At 39.6% G+C, this 20,734-nt stretch overlaps 1 protein-coding gene across 2 annotated transcripts; it reads left to right on the forward strand.

Moving 5' to 3' along the window:
- The first annotated feature begins 220 nt into the window (after positions 1 to 220).
- Positions 221 to 20,613, forward strand: hid1a (HID1 domain containing a). 2 transcript variants are annotated; one of them, XM_026917065.3, is made up of 19 exons: positions 221 to 418; positions 1,869 to 2,018; positions 3,761 to 3,931; positions 4,999 to 5,124; positions 6,402 to 6,508; positions 6,836 to 6,952; positions 10,793 to 11,000; positions 12,849 to 12,905; positions 13,004 to 13,144; positions 13,232 to 13,322; positions 13,424 to 13,575; positions 14,372 to 14,450; positions 14,568 to 14,732; positions 15,287 to 15,514; positions 15,652 to 15,797; positions 17,557 to 17,646; positions 18,838 to 18,929; positions 19,012 to 19,170; positions 19,327 to 20,613. In XM_026917065.3, exons 1-19 carry the CDS (start codon positions 353 to 355, stop codon positions 19,388 to 19,390), a joined length of 2,409 nt encoding a protein of 802 aa, XP_026772866.1. In that variant the 5' UTR covers positions 221 to 352; the 3' UTR covers positions 19,391 to 20,613. The 2 variants fall into 2 exon arrangements, with proteins under 2 accessions (XP_026772866.1, XP_026772867.1); XM_026917066.3 differs by having other exon boundaries at positions 222 to 418; positions 5,002 to 5,124.
- Positions 20,614 to 20,734: the final 121 nt, after the last annotated feature.

Genomic DNA, 20,734 nt, shown 5'->3' on the forward strand with positions numbered 1-20,734 from the left:
ATGGAGCTGCAAATTCATAGAATATTTTCAGTCAAATGACTGTAGTGATAAGAAACTAATAACCATGGTGTCATCACAGCCCCACTGGCTTTTTGTTTTCTGATGCAGAGTAACAAAAACACGTTATCTGAAAGTAAACTGAATCTCGAACACAGTTGTTCAGTGGTCTACATAGTGCACTCTCCATAGAGCCATTTGGGATTGAGCCTAGCAACAGGCTCGCGCGCTTGGAAGCCGGAAGTAGGCGCTTGCTCTCTGCCAGTGACACAGGCGCAGGAGGAGGGAGCGACACTAGCCTCTCCGCCGCAGCGGCGCTGTCTTCTACTCCCGAGAAATTATCAAAAAAAGCAGAATGGGAAATACGGATTCGAAGCTGAAATTTCGTAAAGCGGTAATACAGCTGACCACGAAGACTCAGGTTGGTGGTGTTTGTTATGAATGTAGGCTACACGGCGGGTCGGAGCGTGGAAAGCTTTCCAGATGGAGTGAATCAGGCGGTGGATCTCCGCAACATCCAGGATGCGCATATGACTCAGATCTCATTATATAAGCCTGATAGACCATTTTAATACTAATGACACCCAGTCTTATTTATTTTACCCGCTTTCCTCTTATATTTCTTCTAGTATTTCGCGTTGCACCTGCCAGGGGCTGCAGTCTGTCGACGTTATTTTCCCAAAGCTCATGAGAAGCCGTTAGGGGAAAAAAAAAAAAAAAGCACTCATTATCTGAGTTAATGGCACGCTTTGTTTATTTTCATCATTTCTTTTTCGCAATTTAATCTCTTCGTCTTGACTTTTTAATTTTATAAATTGAGCGAATTTTTTAAGCAATCCCTATATCTCTCTCTTTTTTTTAATATAATTATAATAATTATTATTATTATTCCTGTCAAACGGAAATACCTGCCACGTCAGTCGTCAATAAAAAACAATTAATCCAGTCAAATAAACATCCAGTTACTTAGAGTCCTGTGATCACGCGAGATTTTAACTTCACGCGCGACGTGTTTATCTATAGTACTCAGCAGGCTTTATTTAGTCAGGCTGCTGCGTACGTGCTTTGTGTGGAGGGAAAAATCCCTAGTTTTATATAAAATTTTATATATTTTTTTTATTGATAACCTGTCTAAATCTGGACAAAGTTAATCAAAAGTACATAATTGAATAAATTAATCCTTTACAGTGTGAAGCATTTGGCTAGCCTATCTTTACCTTTGGCTTTTAGTTGTGTACAAGAGAAATGAATTCATTTTTATTTCAGGATCTTTCCCTCAAAAATGATTGAGTTCCACAGTTTTTAGTCATTTAATGCCTGTCATCACATCTCGCAGATGTTTTAGGGGTGTATTCCGATCCTCTATTGATTTAGTGAGGAAAAGGACAATCTAGCATATAATTAAACAATTTTATTATGAGTATTAAAGAATTTCTTGGGTTTCACTTCTACTGAAGCAGACAGGCCAACAGTGCCCACAAGGCAAGACACAGACACACACACAAAACCAATAAAATGGAAACAGCTGTCAACAATCAAACTATAACTCATTCTAATGTGAGATTCAATATTTCTTACACATCCTACAATAGGAGGCTCTTAAATGAGTAGCCTAGACCCTCATAGTTTTATCAACTAGACGTTTTTCAGATAGTCCTATTCTGCATGTCGGTGGACAGCTTCCTTGCTTGTCCCCCCGTGGGGGGAACAGTGGGGCGGGAAGCAGATTTACTTGACGTGTGTTTTCCTGATAGGCTCCAGGTCTGTGTGTTGTCAAAAATCATCTGGGATGACATGGAGTATATGTTACGTTGCATGTACTCAAATGGACCACACAGAATACTGCACTGACTTATGTCGTTTGCTTTCAGCCAGTGGAAGCCACAGATGATGCATTCTGGGACCAGTTTTGGGCTGACACTGCCACCTCAGTCCAGGATGTATTTGCCCTTGTGCCAGCCGCGGAGATCCGAGCAGTGAGAGAGGAATCGCCCTCCAATCTGGCAACCCTGTGTTATAAGGTAGATGCATTCTCAGGCAAAATAAATTCATCATGTGTCCAGGGACTTGTGTAAACTTTAAACAATTGATCCCATAGTCCTGAAATGAAGTCGTATTTGGTTTTGCTTTTCATTAATGTGCGGCAGAGATTGTTTGGGTGAATGAAGTGCTTGTGCAGGAAAGCAGTCTGTGTGCTTCCCTTCCTGTCTACAGCCTTCTGCTTCCTTTTGAACACAGCAGCAATAAAGAAACATCTGAACAGCAGTTCTCTGATTTTATAAATGTGCAGAGACAGAACTGGGACTATATGCGTCAAGGAGCAGCAATTAGGATCAGCTTTCCTTTGTACATATGCCGGCATTCATGAGTACGTGAATAACCCCTTTCAGTGGGTCTTCTTGTGTGGCTCAGTGAAGTGAAACTGTCTGATCCTAGCTCAGTAATCTTTATTTCAAGACATTTGACAACATTAGGTCTATTATACATACTATACCATACAACACTATACAGTACTGTGCTATATATCCTGTACAACATAATATTACAACAGGAGCAAGTGACTCTGTTATAAGTTTATTTTTGCTGCCATCTTTTGGATCCACTTGTCCCCATAGAGAATCGCCCACTGCAAATCAAAACACAGTTCTTCTGACTGCTCACCTTTATCCTATGTGAAAGCATTTCTTTTCTAATAGGAGTGATCTCTTCCAGGATGACTCCGCCCCCATCCACAGAGCACGAGGATGATACAAATATAAACCAATTGGTAATTTAAACCACAACAATTTTGAGCACAAGCTATTTGCTCTGTTAATGAAGGTGGCATTTTTTTCCCATATCTGACCACATGAAAGGAGAAATTGCCCATTTCCCCAGACTCTTATTGGGGGTCCCATGGGATCCCAATCTCGATGCAAACATCTACCACAACCAGAAACAATTAGAAACAAGCCGTGTTAATATCTCCCAACCGATTAATAAATGAAATGTGCGGTTTTGTTTTTAATGGGAGGAAATATACTTGGCTGGTCTTCAATAAACCTGGGCACAGTGCCAAAATATCACCACTGTGTTGGAAACACTGAACTTACAGTGACCACCTCTTCTACTGTTGATGTTAAAAAGAAAAGCATGGGAGATTTTTGAGTGATGTATTAGAGTGTGTTTTCACGACTATCATCAAAACACCACTTGAGAGAATATCTTTTGGTAGAATGGCGTTCATCCCTCCAGTACGGTTCCAGAAGCTGTTCTGGATGGCTTGTAGTGGCCCTACACTTTACTGATATACTTTATGATGAGATTCCCTTTAAATTGTCATGTATCCGTAGTACATGCAGATGATATTTCATATGTCATTAGTATATGTGCATTTTCCTCAACAGTTGAAGGCCTTTCTGTACAAAAACAACTGAAAATTCCTCACTAAAAGTACTAGTCTAGTAGGTCCAAACTGTGTGTATGTTTACATGCATTGATGCCCAGATGATGGATGAATATGCATTGGTTTGGCATATGACCTTTCAGTTAGCACTTAAAGGATGAAAGGCAGAAGAAGCGGCTTGCTTTTTCTGAGTCAAAGGTTAGTAGAGTTATGACCTACACCAAGCCACATATTAGGCTGAAGTGAGTGTAAGCCCAGTCTTGTTTTAGACAACTGGAAAGACTAGAAATCAGTCTCTAAACCTGGTTTTGTGTTCATATGTACATGCATACATGTTAACATACATGATAGCTTGCTTGATGCATTTCCATTTCGCAGGCAGTGGAGAAGCTGGTGCAGGCAGCAGAATCAGGATGCCCCAGCGAGAGAGAGAAGCAGGTTGTGCTGAACTGCACACGCATTCTTAGCCGCATCCTGCCTTACATTTTTGAAGACCAGGACTGGAGGGGCTTCTTTTGGTCCACCGTGCCCGGGGCCGGACGAGCTGGCGTGAGTAAAGCGTCTCTCCATTTCGGGATTTGTCATTTCAAACAGCACTTAAAAAGACAGAGATAAGACACTCACACTGCTGGAGTAGTGAGTGATTCTTCTCAGTGAAGGAACAGAGCTGTGGCTGACACAGAGCTCTGATTCAGGCTGTTGTTTGAGAGTATGAGAACAAGGTTGGCCCCTGTGTATCAGGTGTCTCAAAGTGAGAGTGCTGCTACAAGATCAACTCAGACCTGTCCATTCTATAGCATGTAGTAGCCAGGAACATAATGGCACTTGGTTTTTGATAGAAAATGAGTATTCACTGGTCTGGAAAAGTATAAATGTCTATTTAGAGTCTGATCTTGCATTAAAAGATAAAATCATTTATAAATTGATCCTTAAGTCTAAGATTTAGAATTTTTATTCCTTTAACCCTATACACACATAAGCACAAACAGTAAAGAGTGTAATTCAAATGATAGATTTATATTAATGTGCTTGTTGTAATAGGTTATTGTTTCTATGGTAACAACTCATTTACTTGTATGACTTGGTGGACGATCTACATAATCTAAGGCTAATTTGAAAATGGACAAAAATATGTTGTAATTTAACAAAGAAAAGTGTGTAATGGTTGATATGGTGATGCTATCTTGAATGATTTGTTTATTTAGCATTTAGTCTCAGGTGTTTTCAGGACCGAGGACTTTGTGCTTTGCGGTTTCTTGCTAGCATGACAAGCTGCATTTTTTTTTTTTCCACCACCTCACCGTGGAATATAACGGCATGCCCTGTCGTGTTAGATTCCTACCTTAATTAAATGGATGTTTTGGGGGGTTTGTTTCACAGAGATGATCACTTCACCACTGCTATAGTCACTGGAAACTTTGCAAATCTATTTCAGAGTAGGACAATATCAATATAAAAATATTCCACATACTGTGAATTTACACACTCATGCCATATTGAATTAAGCTGAGGTCATGATAACAGTTCAATACTATTTGCATTCATTAATTGTTAACGATGTTAGCACTATGTTAGCATCTTTTGGGTATTCCTCCAAGCCGGCTCTCGTGTCTCAGCAGATGGATGAGATGGACGACGATGATGATGGAGCGCGGCCACTGGCAGAGTCTCTGCTTCTGGCCATCTCCGACCTGCTCTTCTGTCCCGAGTTCACCGTGCAGAGCCATAAGAGAGGAGGACCTGTGAGTAACCTGTTAGAATCACTGTACCGTTTGTACCCTGTGTCCTTTCCTGTTGTTACATTTGGCCAAATTCCCTTAAGTTCCTGGTTCAGCTCATTCATATGTTTCCTTCCTCCATTTTCTTCTCTTTAATCCCCTAGAGGATTACTGACTGACAGGTTCTGTGGTATGAGGAAGTAGGAGAAGCATTCTGGATGTGTATCAAGCTGAATGATTAATCAGTTTTATATTAAGTTGGACAACTGACAATATTCGCAACTTTCTAGATCAATCAGCAGTTTTTACTCTTGCAAGAGAGTATGATTTCTTACTGTCAGAAAGTTGATGATATATTTTGCTGTTTTGTGTCTTAGTTTTTAGCTCCTGTAATAACCATTGTGAGCTCCATACTGAACAATCAAAGTGGTTCTACATATTATTGCAAATAAATATACAGTATGTATATTGATTTGAACTACATTTATCTATCGGTCATATTCTGCAGCTTGAAAATGGGTTGCCTGACTTCATTAAAGTGAATATTGTTTTATGAGCAGTATGTGTTTATTCCAGCTGGCTGTCCTCTCTGTTGGTGATGGTTGTATATCATTGTGTGCACAGAAAATGAGGGGTTGTAGTTGTACTGTGAATTTACACAAGCTGATTGCTAATGCAGGAGTTTGTCTGCTTCTTTACTATTAGAAGATACTCACTAGCATCTATATGAGTTAATCATATGATGGTTTGAATGCTCTACCTACAGTCCTGTTTTTTTTCCTCATTATTTGGTTACTGGTGCTCTGTCCCTCACTCTCTCTCTCTCTGTCTGTATTTCTGCTCTCTGTCTGCTCATTCTCTCGCTCTCTCTCTCTCCCCCTCCCTCCCCACCCCCAACCACAGCCTAGAGGTGTTTGTGCGTAACTGTTTTTTTTTAATCCCAGTCCTGCTACTCCCACAGTAATTATTTTTGCTTGTACCTGAACTTAGTTTGTTCTATTTCCTAAAATTTAAACCACAACAACCCTGACCACAAGATATTTGCTCCCACAGCTAGAAACGTTTAGAAACAAAGCGTGTTAATTTCTCCTAAAGGATTAATAAATGACATTTTTTTTTAAATGGGAGGAAATATACTTGACCTGGGGCACAGTGCCAAAATATCATCTATGTGTTGGAAACACTGAACTTAGAGTGACCACCTCTTCTTGATGACTGAAAACATGAAGAAAAAAAAAAAAGATGTTTCTATGTGAGAATCAAATGGAAATCCATTGTAATCTTATGACTGTACTTTTCAGGATTCACTGGAGGATATGCAGTCACTGGACAGCTGCGAGTACATCTGGGAGGCAGGGGTGGGCTTTGCACAGTCGCCACCACTCAACTACATCCATGATATGAACAGGTGAGCGTGCAATCAAATGCACTTCTATTTCCAGAGGAGAGCGTTTTCTCGTGTTTCCTGGGTAACCTTTTAATCAGTAACCACCACACAAGGCCTATTCAGAGAGATTCTTATCTCAAATCACGTCATCTGAGGTTATTAGGTAGAAACCAGACCGGGTTGTTTGCTTTCTTCTCCTGCTTGGGCAGGATGCTGTCTATGGCAGATTTACAACAAGGAGCTCAGAGTGAACTGTGATCATTAAAATGTAATATGTAAAGAAAGCAGAGAATCTTATTGTTTGAGTATTGTTAATGGTTAGTGTGTGTGTGTGTGGTGGGTGTGCAGGACTGAGCTGTTGAGGCTGCTGCTGACCTGTTTCTCTGAGGCCATGTACTTGCCTCCATCTTCAGATGGCAACATCATCAATCCCTGGGTCACTTTCTTTTGCTCTACTGAGAATAGGTGAGTTGTTCAGCCTACAGTAAGAATGTATAAAGTGCAAACAGGGAGGAAACTGAAATAGTTCTGCAGCTCAATGCAAAAGGGCATGGTCATGTTTGTGGTCATATTTGTCTGTTTGCCAAGTCCCACCCACAAGATAGCTCTCCCGTATCACGCGACAGCTACCAATTGGGAAGAGTGAAGGCTAGCGGGATACATAAAGCCAGCCACTGCATCATTTTGAACCCATGCTGTGCCACAGGGCAGCAAAACAAACTTGGAAGTTGATAAAGTTAATACAATATTTCTGTGTAGTTTGGTTTTGTAGTTGACGTGCCAGAGAATGTAATATACAGAAAAATCTTAAAACAAATTTGGTCAAAAGCAGAGTTTTTATTATTTTTGGCTGTTTGCCAGAATTCAGCCATAGTGACATGTGACAGGGTTTCCCAGCCCGCCAGACCATACTATGCAATGCGAGCTGGTATAGTAGATAAGAAATGCGAGAGGTTTAATTTGATAAACATCAATTAATCAGTTACTGTTCCTCAAAATTAAAACACGCAGGGGTCTGACTGTCAAACACTGATTCTCCATCTGAAATGAACAGAGGGTAAATGAGGTTTTAAAATCTGTTCATGGAGCTTGCTTCACTAACGACTATAAGCTTCTTGTACTTATCAGAGTTTCTCTTTCAGAGTTTTGTCTGTTTTGTCTTTACTTCTCATGTGGTGCTTGTTTTGGCTCTTTCTTTTGCTTTCATGCCCTTCTGCTGCATTTGTGCCCTCTCATTACACCTCCTCCTCCTTCCGCTGTGTGTCTGTATTATCACAAGCACTATCACTGTTTTGACTCTAAAATATTTGAATATCACACTGTGACTTTTTTTTATTGGTATGTTTTAAAATGTGTATCACATCTGTACTTGTGCAGATATATCCACCTAACTCCACCTTGCCTGTCATTCTGTAGTTTCTGATCAGATTTTTGCCTCATTATATGGCATCAGAAGTTAAGAAGCTGCAGTGAACACAGGTGAATGCAGCCGCTGTGTTACATTTAGCCAAATAGGCGAGGACTTCACAAAAGGTCAAGGCTTTTAATTCACTATAACTAAATCCACACAAATGTCATAGCAAACATCTCAGCAAAGATTCCAGAAAGATTTACACTAGATGCTTGCTTTAAACCAAGCAATCTCTAACCAACAGGGCTGAGTCGATGGAAATTATTTACAGCTTTCTTTACTGATTCTTTACTGCTGCATCACTCCTTTTGTCAGGAATTCACATATACACACACCAATCAGCCATAACATTAAAACCACCTGCCTAATATTGTGTAGATCCTACTTGTGATGACAAAACAGCTCTGACCTGTTGAGGCATGGACTCCACAAGACCTCTGAAGTTGGTATCTGGCACCAAGACATTAGCAGCAGATCCTTTAAGTCCTGTAAGTTGCAGGGTGGGGCCTCCATGTATTGGACTTGTTTGTCCAGCAAATCCCACAGATGCTCGATGTGATTGAGATCTGGGGAATTTGGAGGCCAAGTCAACACCTTGAACTCTTTGGCATGTTGCTCAAACCATTCCTGAACAATTTTTGCAGTGTGGCAGGGAGCATTATCCTGCTGAAAGAGGCCACTGCCATGTTGCCATGATGGGGTGTATTTGGTCTGCAACAATGTTTAGTGCATGTCAAAGTAACATCCACATGAATGCCAGGACCCAAGGTTTCCCAGCAGAACACTGCCTCCGCTGGCTTGCCTTCTTCCCATAGTGCATCCTGGTGCCATCTTTTCCCCAGGTAAGTGAAGCACGTGCACACCTGGCATGATATAAAAGAAAACATGAGTCATCAGACCAGACCACCTTCTTCCACTGCTCCATGGTCCGGTCCTGATGATTATGTGCCCATTGTAGGCGCTTTCGGCAGTAGACAGGGGTCAGCATGGGCACTCTGACTGGTCTGTGGCTACGCAGCCCCATATGCAGCAAGCTGTGATGCACTGTGTTCTGACACCTTACTATCATAGCCAACATAAATTTTTTCAGCAATTTGTGCTACAGTAGCTATTCTGAGGGATCGGACCAGACAGGCTAGCCTTCGCTCCCCACACGTATCATTGAGCCTTGGGCATCCATGAGCCTGTCACCGGTTGGCCTTCCCTGGACCATTTTTGGTAGGTACTAACCACTGCATACTGGGAACACCCCACAAGACCTGCTGTTTTGGAGGTGCACTGACCCAGTCATCTAGCCATCACAATTTGGCCCTTGTCAAAGTCGCTCAGATCCTTCAGTTTGCCCATTTTTCCTGCTTCCAACACATCAACTTTGGAACTGACTGTTCACTTGCTTCTTAATATATCCCACCCTTTGACAGGTGCCACTGTTCCAAAATAATCAATGTTATTCACTTCACCTGTCATTGGTTTTAATGTATATGATCTGTGTGTGTGTGTGTGTGTGTGTGTTTATATACATACACTATATATATATATATATATATATATATATTTGCTGATTACAAATTGAAAGGGATTTAATTGAGTTAAAGAAAGACTGACTGAACTTTTTAAGGGCCAAGATAAATAGCTGCCTGTGTGTGCCAGTGTAGTCCAAATGAATTATTTATGAAATGAATTAATTGTACACTTAAATATCACTCAGTTAGGACAGTAGGGTCCAAATACAGTGTGTTCTCTTTTTTTAAAATGAATACGTTTTTCACGAAAAAAATAAGAATATTGCAAGTTAATAGGTATACCTACATTGTACAGCAACCCCACATTTTCTCAGGTAAATCCACCATATAAGGATTTAGGTTATTAAACACAGCCCAGGTGTTTAACAATCCCAGGAACACTACATCACCTGCTTATATTAGCGCCAGTATCCTCGATGTGCTGAGAATAAACTGCCTAAATAATCTGGCCAGCTGTGGTCCTGTACTAATCCCCGTCCGCTGATGAATAGATAGAGGCAGGCTGAAAAATCGTCCAAAGCAACAGATGGGCTACAGTGAGTAATTGTGTAGCTACAAAGTGACCCATATGGTAGTTTTACATGATAAAAAGACTAATGAATGTAGTTACCTAGCAACTCAATGTATATCTAAACATCCTGTTTGCACACCATTTGCTTTGCTTAGAAAAGGCTTTCACAATGCCATCCATTTCATTCAAATGCTAACACTTGTGTAGTTGAGTACAAAAGTGTGTAAAATCTGCTGAGAGATCATCATACTGTAGGAGGCAGTTAGAAAGCAAAGCGTAGGCAGTTCACGTTACTACTGAATATTTCTATCACCAAGCAAAGCGCAGTTCAGGTTACTACTGAATATTTCTATCACAACTGCAAAGAGGCAGTCTTTCAGACATATTTGTATTATTTTGCTATTAATATCTATAACATACACTAACTGTTTTTAAATTTCTAATGTCTTGTAACGAGGGAGCACCTATGAAATCTAATACACATTGATTATTGGGATTTCTCTGTATTCTTTATTATATCCTAAGGAGTATTACTTTTAGACTCAACTGTATGTTCCTAACATACTTTGTTAGTTATTGTTGTTGAACAGTCAGCTCAAATAATATGTTTCTCTTTGTTTGTTTCAAGAACATTTTTCCTTTATATTAGCAAAGAATTATGTTGAGAAATATGATCAGACAAAATGATATTCATTTCTGATAATTAATTAAATACAGACAGTTGTTGGGACCTACAGCATGTGACATTAAGGGTTATCTGATAAGAAAAATAGATTTTAATTGTATAAATATCGCTGATTGAAAGAGAGCAAGTCCAGAGTAAGTGTTTGTATGTGTCTCTCTCTCTACAATTCCTCCAGGCACGCCCTGCCTCTGTTTACCTCCCTGATTAACGTGGTGTGTGCGTATGACCCGGTGGGCTACGGCATTCCCTACAACCACCTGCTGTTCTCAGACTACAGGGAGCAGCTGGTGGAGCAGGCAGTGCAGATCCTCATCGTCACTCTGGAGCACGAGAATGCTCAGCCTCAGCGCGCTCCCTCCCCCTCCAGCATGGACGAGCAGGATGTAGGAGTGCCACCACACCTTTAACACACATGCACACACACTTGGAAGTGTGAAAAACTTCCACTGTGACTGAAGATTTACTTGGATAAAAATGAAAGCCATTTGGAAACAATAACCATGATGTATTTATATCAAGCAATATTACTATTATTTATGGGCCTGTATTTATTGTAAGTCATTCATTTAAAGATACTGTTTGAAATTTTCAGAGCCCTCCCTGAACACTGCTTCTGTTGATATCATGTATGCCTTATGAAACTAATGGGCGTAGCTGAGCATTTATGTTCTGCTTGGGGCAAAGCAAATTTCTGGTCCGGAAAAATGTAAAGATAAGCCGGAAATGACCAAATGAGAAACCCATTGGTCAACCCATTTGCAAGTTTTCAGCTTTAAAACCCCAGGCAACAATGGTAGATTAAAAAACTATATATTCCTATATATATATATATATATATATATATATATATATATATATATATATATATATATATATATATATTTATATATATATATTTATATATATATATAAATATATAGGGATATATATATAAATATATATTCATATGATTTAATCATAATTAGCAGAAAAGCAGAAAAATCATAAAAACCAAAAAAAGTCCTGATCACATACTGATTGACAGCAGCATTTCTCCAGCAACGTAAACAACTTGTGAACAGTGCTAGTGCTAGAAAAGCGGAATGAGGCGATTGAACGTTGCATGATGTGTCGGTATATTTTGTACATATTTCTAGTGGTGCAGAAAGCTACAGATGTAAGTAAGATTGCAATTTGTTTGCACTCCACTGCTATGTCCCTTTTCCAGCTACACTAAACAACAGGGCATGACACAGCAAAATTCAGAAGCTGTGCAGCAGTTGCATCTGGTTTAATAAAATGGATGAAAATGGATTCAAATTAGAATGACTGGCCTTACATTTAACTATTTAGGGTTGTGAGTTTTGGAGCTTTGAACCTCAGCAAGATCACATTTACTTCAGATATTTTTGTCAGATATTCTGCTTACAACATTGTGAGATTGGCAGAAGCACTGGCTTTTCAATGTGCCCAAATGTAAGAAATGAGTGAAGAAATAAAAATATGTTGATTAGAGAAAAATACAGCTTCGCTTTGCAGTACTAGGTGTAGATCCTGATTATTATCATAGGCCACCCACAAATTTCATTCTTTTCACCAATAAAAATGCAGTTTTTCTCACCACCACTCAGTTACAAAGAGTCTGAGAGAGCAGGAAAGAAGTCACCTTAGTGTCTGTGGTTGAGGTAAAGCTGAGTGAGCAAATTGCTAGTTCTTATTAGTACTTTGACAGAAGGTGATGTCACCTCTACCAAATGTAGTCCTGGCCACCTCAAATCGGCTAGAAATCAACTCAAATCAGGCAGAACAAAATGGCGGAAAAAAAAGAAATTTGGGAAATCTCTTAGCAAAAACACCTCAGCAAAGATTCTAGAAAGATTTACACTAGATGCTTGCTTTAAACCAAGCAATCTGAGCAACGGAAAGAACCAACATTGTTTTTTGCTTTGTGTTTTTTTGTTCTTTTGCATTTGGTGGTAAGTTCAACACAGAAGCTCTGGCCAATACTAGGAAGCTAATTATGAAATAAAATGACTTTATAAGGAATTTAATAGGGTAATTCTAAAATCATATGATTACAACAGTCTGGAAACACTGTTGAACATTACACACCGCTCCTTTAAGTCTTAGAGCTCATCAATTTATAGCAAATAAGAACATGCATAAAGTTTGTTTGTTTTGGAAATATGTTTATTTAATATAAAAAAAATGATCTATGCAACTAAACTCAAATCTTTTTTTCTCTTTGGCAGTCTGTAGGCCCACAAAACCTGTTTGTGAACTATCTGTCCAGAATTCACAGGGAGGAGGTATGTACCTTACCATGGCAATGTTAAAACATGTGTTCTACCACTTAGCACTTTGTTTCCTTTCTTGGAAAAGAAAAAAAAAAAACATTTGCCTCCAGGATTATGACTTTGTGCTGAAAGGCCTGGCTCGCCTGCTCACTAACCCGCTCACTCAGACCTACCTGCCCAACTCCACCAAGAAGATCCAGTTCCACCAAGAGCTTCTGGTCCTCTTCTGGAAATTTTGCGATTTCAACAAGGTAGGAGCCCATGCTTGATGCCATAATGACTTTTTAATGATTTTTTTTCCCTGTCTAACTCCTTTTCCTGTCTCCACATTGTTCCAGAAATTCTTGTTCTTTGTTCTGAAGAGCAGTGATGTTCTGGATATCCTGGTGCCTATTCTCTACTACCTGAATGATGCCAGGGCTGACCAGTGTAAGTTTTCTGTACATGTGTGATTATTATTTGACACAAAAGACTGTTTTGTACATCAGTCTGATTCCTAGTTGGCACTTAAATCTTGTGTTTGCTGGTAGCCCGTGTTGGTCTCATGCACATCGGTGTGTTCATTTTGCTGCTGCTGAGTGGCGAGAGGAATTTCGGAGTGCGTCTGAACAAACCATACTCTCTTCGCGTCCCGATGGATATTCCAGTCTTCACTGGCACACATGCCGACCTCCTCATTGTAGTAAGGGCTGATTTCCTACTCAATCTCATTTTACATTATACTAGGGGTTCTCAGACTTTTCTGGTCAGTGACTCCATTTTAAAGGCTCAAAATTCTTATGACCCTCCCATGATAATTCCTAATGCCAATTAAGAGAAAGTATAGGCCTACTACTTTAAAAATTCACAATGCATTACTGTAAATAAGTGCACAACCCATAGAATGGTAGGTACAGTATAATATGCAAATATCTGTATATATTATAAACATACATTACATACATTGTGAAAATGATTTCCAGTGGTGCGATTGGGATAAATCAGTAGGTTGCACATGAGCCACTGAGGTATATACACTTTTCAACCACTTTATTAGGAGCACCTGTACATTCTTGCAATTATTCAATCATCCAATCATATGGCAGCAACATAATGTATAAACTCCAGGTAAAGAGCTTCAGTTAATGTTCACATTGAACATCAGAATGCAGGAAAAATTTGTTCTCAGTGCCTTTGAGCATGGCAAAGTATTGTGTATGAAAATCTCAGCAGTTTCTGAAACACTCAAACCAGCCCATCTGGCACAAATAACCATGCAATGTCACTGAGATCTTTTTTTTTTTTTGGTGCACCTGTCACATGATTGGCTGATTGGATAATTGCAGGAATGTACAGGTGTTCCTAATAAATTGACCAGTGAGTGTAAATGTAGGAGATATACTCAGATACCAGAATTGTTATGTGCAAACACATTTGAGTGGGAAGGAACAGCGGTTAATCGTCCAGTTTGTCACACTCATTTAACACATCTTCTTCAGGTTTTCCACAAGATCATCACCAGTGGCCATCAGCGTCTGCAGCCACTCTTCGACTGCCTGCTCACCATTATAGTGAATGGTAAGTGCAGTCACCATTCATGGCTGTATCTACTTCAAATTCGCTTCTTTGTGGGTTTTGTCTGGCCTCGTATCTGTGTGTGTAATCTCCAAATAATTGTGTCCTCACACTGTTTAGTGTCTCCTTACCTGAAGAGTCTGTCCATGGTGGCAGCCAATAAGCTCCTGCACCTTCTGGAAGCTTTCTCCACCAACTGGTTCCTGTTCTCTGCTGCTCAGAACCACCACTTGGTCTTCTTTTTGCTGGAGGCCTTTAATAACATCATCCAGTACCAGTTTGATGGTAAGATGCATTGACATTAGATGGTATCTGATCAGTATCGGGACGATACCAGCAAAAAAAAAGTGGATTTGATATCTGAGAAAACATATTAAATATCAAATCCTGTAACAAATGGCAAAGATTGGAATTGGATTTGGAAAAGAAATTTATTTTTGGAACTGGAAATGTTTACATTTAACAAAACCTGACTGTTTTCTCTTTTCTTATGATTGCTTTTATTATATTTATACTTTATTATATTTAAAATGTAGAATTTTAAATATAATAAAGTATAAAGAATTCAAAGAATTTAACTGTGAAGTGCTTCAGTTAAAAAAAAAACATTAAAGCATAGTTTTAATTTTAATATTTAAAAATCGGATGGGTATCAGTATTGGCTGATATTCAACTTTTCAGTATCAGTATCAGGAAAGCTCTCTAGTTATTATATACATATTGATATTTTATTTGCATACTCTAGAATCTGACCCTTAAATGTGATGAAGAATTATGATTAAGATAATGACGAAGTATTATGACACAACACATTTCTTTCACTGTCCATTATGCCTCAGGCAACTGCAACTTGGTATACGCCATCATCCGCAAGCGTAACGTCTTTCACCAGCTTGCCAACCTGCCCACTGACTCTGCATCCATCCAGAAGGCACTGCAAAAGAAGAGGAAATCTCCCGATGCCATCTCTCGCACCAACTCCCAGGAGACCGTTTCCATGGAGGGCTCTAGGCCAGCTGTACCTGCCGAGCCGGGCACGCTGAAGGCCAGCCTTGTGGCCATGCCAGGTAACAACCTGCCCATTTTTTTATGGCAGGGGAACTCATTACTCAAAGGAAGGAAGGAAAGAAAAACTCTTACCCCTAGAATTTATTAATGGTATTACATTTTCATAGTGGATGAACTTTATAAATATTATTTTCAGGTATTGATAAACTAACAGAGAAGTCCCAAGTATCGGAGGATGGTACCATGGTCACAGTGCCAAAGACAGAAACTCCTCACTCACCGGAACATGGTGTCTTGAGTGGGGCCAGTGACACAGAGTCCAACTCTGGAAGAGACAACGAGGTGAGAGGATTCTCTCTATAAAGCTTTTCAGTATACTTAAGACATTTTGAAATGTCTAGTAAGTATGTCAAGCTGACTGGACTTGTGTTATAATCCTGAATACGCTTTACCACTTATCCAAGGGGCTTCATTAGTTCTACTGAATGATGGGAAATTCTGTAGATAATACACTTCGGTGACCATAATGAAAATTACTAATGTTAGGGCAACCCAATGCAGGACAAATTACGTCTTTAGGTCAAAATTTAGCGATATGTTGCTCTCTCGACAGGAGATCCCTAATTTGAATCCTGACTATGCCAGAGCCATCCATGGCTAGGGGTCCAAGAGAGCATAATTGGACCTTCTCTCTAGGTGGGTAGGATGGCATCACGCTGTCCTCTGTTGATTGACATTAGCCATTCATGGCTGTCTGTGAGCTCATGTTTAAAGAAAAGGACAATTGGCGCTTTCTTTCAATAGCTTTTAGCTGCCCTGTGATGTTCAAAAAGATGTGCTGCTCTGTCACTGCATGTACCGAAGGAAGCATGCCTTGAATTAGTTCATGTTGAAATGTTGAAACATCTTTGACATTATGTGTGAGCTTGACACATTATTTATTATTAGTTAAGATAGGGACATTTCTGACAATAATGTGTCTTTTGCTCATGTTCACATGAGACACAGTCCCCTCTGAAAGTACTGGAACAGCAAGGCCAATTCTTTTGTTTTTGCTATACACTGAATAGATTTGGGTTTAAGAGTCAAAGATGAATATGAGATGATAGATCAGAATTTCAGATTTCATTTCCTGATATTTATATCTAAATGTGTTAAACAACTTAGAACATGGCCCCTTCGGTGGCAGACCACCCAGTTTTTAGGTGAACAAAAGTATTGGAGCAGATAGTCTTAAAGTAAATATCACTTAATATTTGGTTGCATATCCCTTGCTTGCAATAACTGCATCAAGCTGGTGACCCACTGAAACTCTTCTTTTGTGATGCTTTTCCAGGCTTGTACCTCAGCTTCTTTCAGTTGTTGTATGTTTTGGGGGGGTTTCTGTCTTTAGTCTCCTCTTCAGGAGGTGAAATACATGCTTAATAGGGTTAAGGTCTGGTGATTGACATGGCCAGTCTAAAACCTTTGCCCAGTCCTTTATGTTGGCAGTGTGTTTTGGATCATTGTCTTGCTGCATGATGAACTTCCTCCCAATTAGATTGGATGCATTTCTCTGTAAATTGGCAGACAGAATATTTCTGCAGACTTCTGAATTCAATCTGCTGCTACCAACATGAGTTATATCATCAATATAGATTAGTGTGAGCCTGTTCCAGATGAAGCCTTGCAAGCCAAAGCCATGGCACTACCTCCACCATGCTTGAATAATGAGTTCATATATTTTGGTAGAGATTTGACTGTTGGTCATGTCACTCACTGTTGTGTTGGGGTTTTTCTTCACAGCTATCACAATGTTTCTGTCATCAGCTGCTGTTGTTCAATTTCTGGTTGTTAGTACACCAGTGGTTTCTTTCTTTTTCAGGACATTCCAAATTGTTGTATTGGCTATACCCAATGCATGTGCAATGGCTCTGATCAATTTCCCCTCTTTTCTCAGCTTCAAAATGGCTTGCTTTTCTCCCATAGACAGCTCTCTGGTCTTCATTTTGGTTTATCATTTTAACAACAAATGCAGTCTTCACAGAGGAAATCCAGGGCTCAAACCCAGAGTAGACATTCAGAGCTATTAATTGTGGCTTTCACATTTGTTCCCCAACAGGACGTCTTCTACACAGAGGCAGAAATGGCGAGGAGACGTCTGTCAAGTGCATCATCGGCCGCCACATACTGGGTCCCAACACCAGAGTGGGTGCGTAGCTTTCATAGTTGTCACTATGTAGCTGTCATATTTGAAACATGAAGCAAGCTCTAAGGAAGTAAATAGATGTCTGCAGTAATACACGGAGCCGTATTTATGTGTTATGGAGGTTTGCTGTTTCTGGCATATAAATGAATGCAAATTAAGATAACTTTATTCCAAAACTGAATTTTAAAGAAAAAGTTTGCTTACAAAATCTGGCTAAGAATAACATTGGGGAGAAATGATAAATTCATTAGCTAGCAGACCGAGCAAGTAAAAGTCCAGTCACATGTTTTGGTTGCTCGTAAACACAACTGACTACGCTAAAATGTACTAGACAAAGTAACAAAATATCGACCGCTAGTTAAGTGCATTCATACAGACTAATCAGTGTCTATATGATAACTATCCTCTTCTAACAAAGTTTCTAACATAGCACATCATGTTTATGCCCTTCACAAAAAGTCAGCAAGTCGGCTATGAGCTGTAGTGTTCTGTTTCACGTAAAAGAATAATATTCAAGTCTGGCTAGCGTCTCTGTTTAACTGTGAGTTGACTGCTTATTGTGCTATGTGATTTGCTCTATGTTTCGTCAGTGGTTTCACATGCCTGCATGTTCCTGATTCTGAAATGATCATCTGTTATCCATGCACGCTAGTTAACCAGACCAGTAAAAACTAGTCTAAGTAATTTGGAAGCATGCTCTGTAGTTACAGCATCAACATACATTGCACCACTGTGATACCAAATGAATAGTTTTATTTTGTAAAAGTCAATACAATATAAGGATTATTTTTCTTTTTCTGGTTGTTGAACCTACTTGTCCATTGGGCAACTACAAATAAAAAATGAATAGCCCAAACATGAAATCTGCTTGTCAGCATGCTGATTTATCCACCCCTGAATAAGAGAGCTACACTGACATTTACCACATTTAATGATCATATACTCGATTGTTTCCCTTAGTCTATATTAATGCACACAACAAGCTAACTAACTTGCCATACGTTATTATATTGCATTAGCTCCCACTTTTTAACCTAGTCAGTTATGTAAGCAGCATATTGACTGCAGATATGACCACGTTTGTTAATGGTTTTTTTAATGTCCTGTCTGCTTTCATTTAATAATGAAGGTGACATTCTTAATCAAACTCATCTTAACAGACTGACTGTAAACTCTGCTCTCTCTTTGGTGCAGGTCCTGTCCTGGAAGAGCAAGCTCCCTCTACAAACCATCATGCGCCTGCTGCAGGTCCTGGTGCCCCAAGTGGAGAAGATCTGCATTGACAAGTATGGAAATGTCCAAACTCGCAGATATCTGTATATTTACTCATATTTTTTAACTCTTAATGTATATATTTTTTCTTCACAGGGGCTTGACAGACGAATCAGAGATCCTGAAATTCCTCCAGCACGGTACCCTGGTGGGGCTTTTGCCTGTGCCTCACCCTATTCTGATCAGAAAATACCAGGCCAACGCAGGCACTGCCATGTGGTTCCGCACATACATGTGGGGCGTCATCTATCTCCGGTAAGCACTGTACAATGCAAAAAATCTCAAGTAACCTATAGTTATCTATAATTCCATAATTACATAATTCTGTTTTACAGAGCATATCGTGGCACATGATTAATGTGCTCAGAAGAAACGGTGAGCCGTTTGACCTTTATCTTTTCTTTATTGTAGCAACGTGGACCCACCAATCTGGTACGACACAGACGTTCGTCTCTTTGAGATCCAGAGAATGTAGAAGGGTGGATCCATGAGCTGCCTGTCACTGACTAAATAGAGGGCTGGTTGGTGACTTCCGTCTCCACTCCTCTCACTCCAACACCCATTTAAAGCTTAGTCTTCAGTTTCAGTGCAGTGAAGTCCTGTGTAGCCCTTCTCGTAGGTCTAACAGGTTTATTCCAGTCAAATGGAAAAAGACGCTTTTGTCTAAACCTAAAGGATTCAGTGACTCGGAAAGTCTGTAAGAGTGTTCATGGCTCACTGAGTTGGCATGTGTGGACGCTCGGAATGGCTGGTGTACAAATGATAACGTTTCTACATATAGCTCTGCCTTTTGATAAGACCGTATAATGTCCAGCAGCTTAAACCATTGAGAATCTCTCACTGTGGATGTATGAATGTTTTTCCTACCGTATGAACTGCCGCTGTATATAAAAACATATATATATATATATATATTTGATGGAAGCATATTTGAAAGTCTAATGAATTTGGTCGCATGTAGTCCAGTAGAGAGTGGCGTTAGTAGGCTAGTGTGACCATCAGCATTGAATGTGACTGTGTTGCCATGCACATGCCACTAGAAGGCAGCATAACTACAGCTATCTGTTAAACACGTGCTTTCTTGTTCCGTAGGTCGTCTCATTAATCCTACTCGTGACGTATTCCTCTCACTCTCATTTTCAGGTTAACATTTCACGAAACACTATCAGACTGGCAAATATTTCAGGCAGTAACTATCCACATGTTTCACCAGTATTCAACTGTAAACAAATTATTTGCAATGTGCTGATGAGAATCATTTATGGTGACCTGATATTACTATTTTTGTCTGCGTATCAGATTTGCTAATGAGATGATCTAATGTATATACTGTGCTCAATGTTTAAAGTAAAATTTTTGTCGCAATATAAAGAAAAACATATAATCTATGCTGAGCTCGAAAACAGGACGTCCTGTGAATCACTTTACATGGTTACATGGTCAGGCACACCAATTTGTCTTCACAATTTCCTTGTTTTAAACCTGGGAACAAACATTTGGTGCCTCTTTACAACATACTAATAAGGAGAGTGATAGACAGAAAAAGGAAGTGACCAGTGATTAAGGTGGTTTTGTAATCATTTGAATGTTGTGTCATCTGGTATGGGAAAAACCAGGGATGGGAACTGCATTGGGAATGTTAAGATTGGTGTGGCTGTGTGTAATATAATATAAACACAGGAAGTGGTTGTTCATCAATTTCTTTAATTTGATTTCATTTTTAATTTAACAGCATGACATCCCCTCAGATATTGCATTTACTCACGGTAGGGACAGGAAACATAAAACAGGCTATAGTGAGTGTTATCTGTTTGCTTAT

Source organism: Pangasianodon hypophthalmus, chromosome 13 (assembly GCF_027358585.1).
Source record: "Pangasianodon hypophthalmus isolate fPanHyp1 chromosome 13, fPanHyp1.pri, whole genome shotgun sequence".
In the NCBI taxonomy this organism is placed as follows: Eukaryota; Metazoa; Chordata; class Actinopteri; order Siluriformes; family Pangasiidae; genus Pangasianodon; species Pangasianodon hypophthalmus.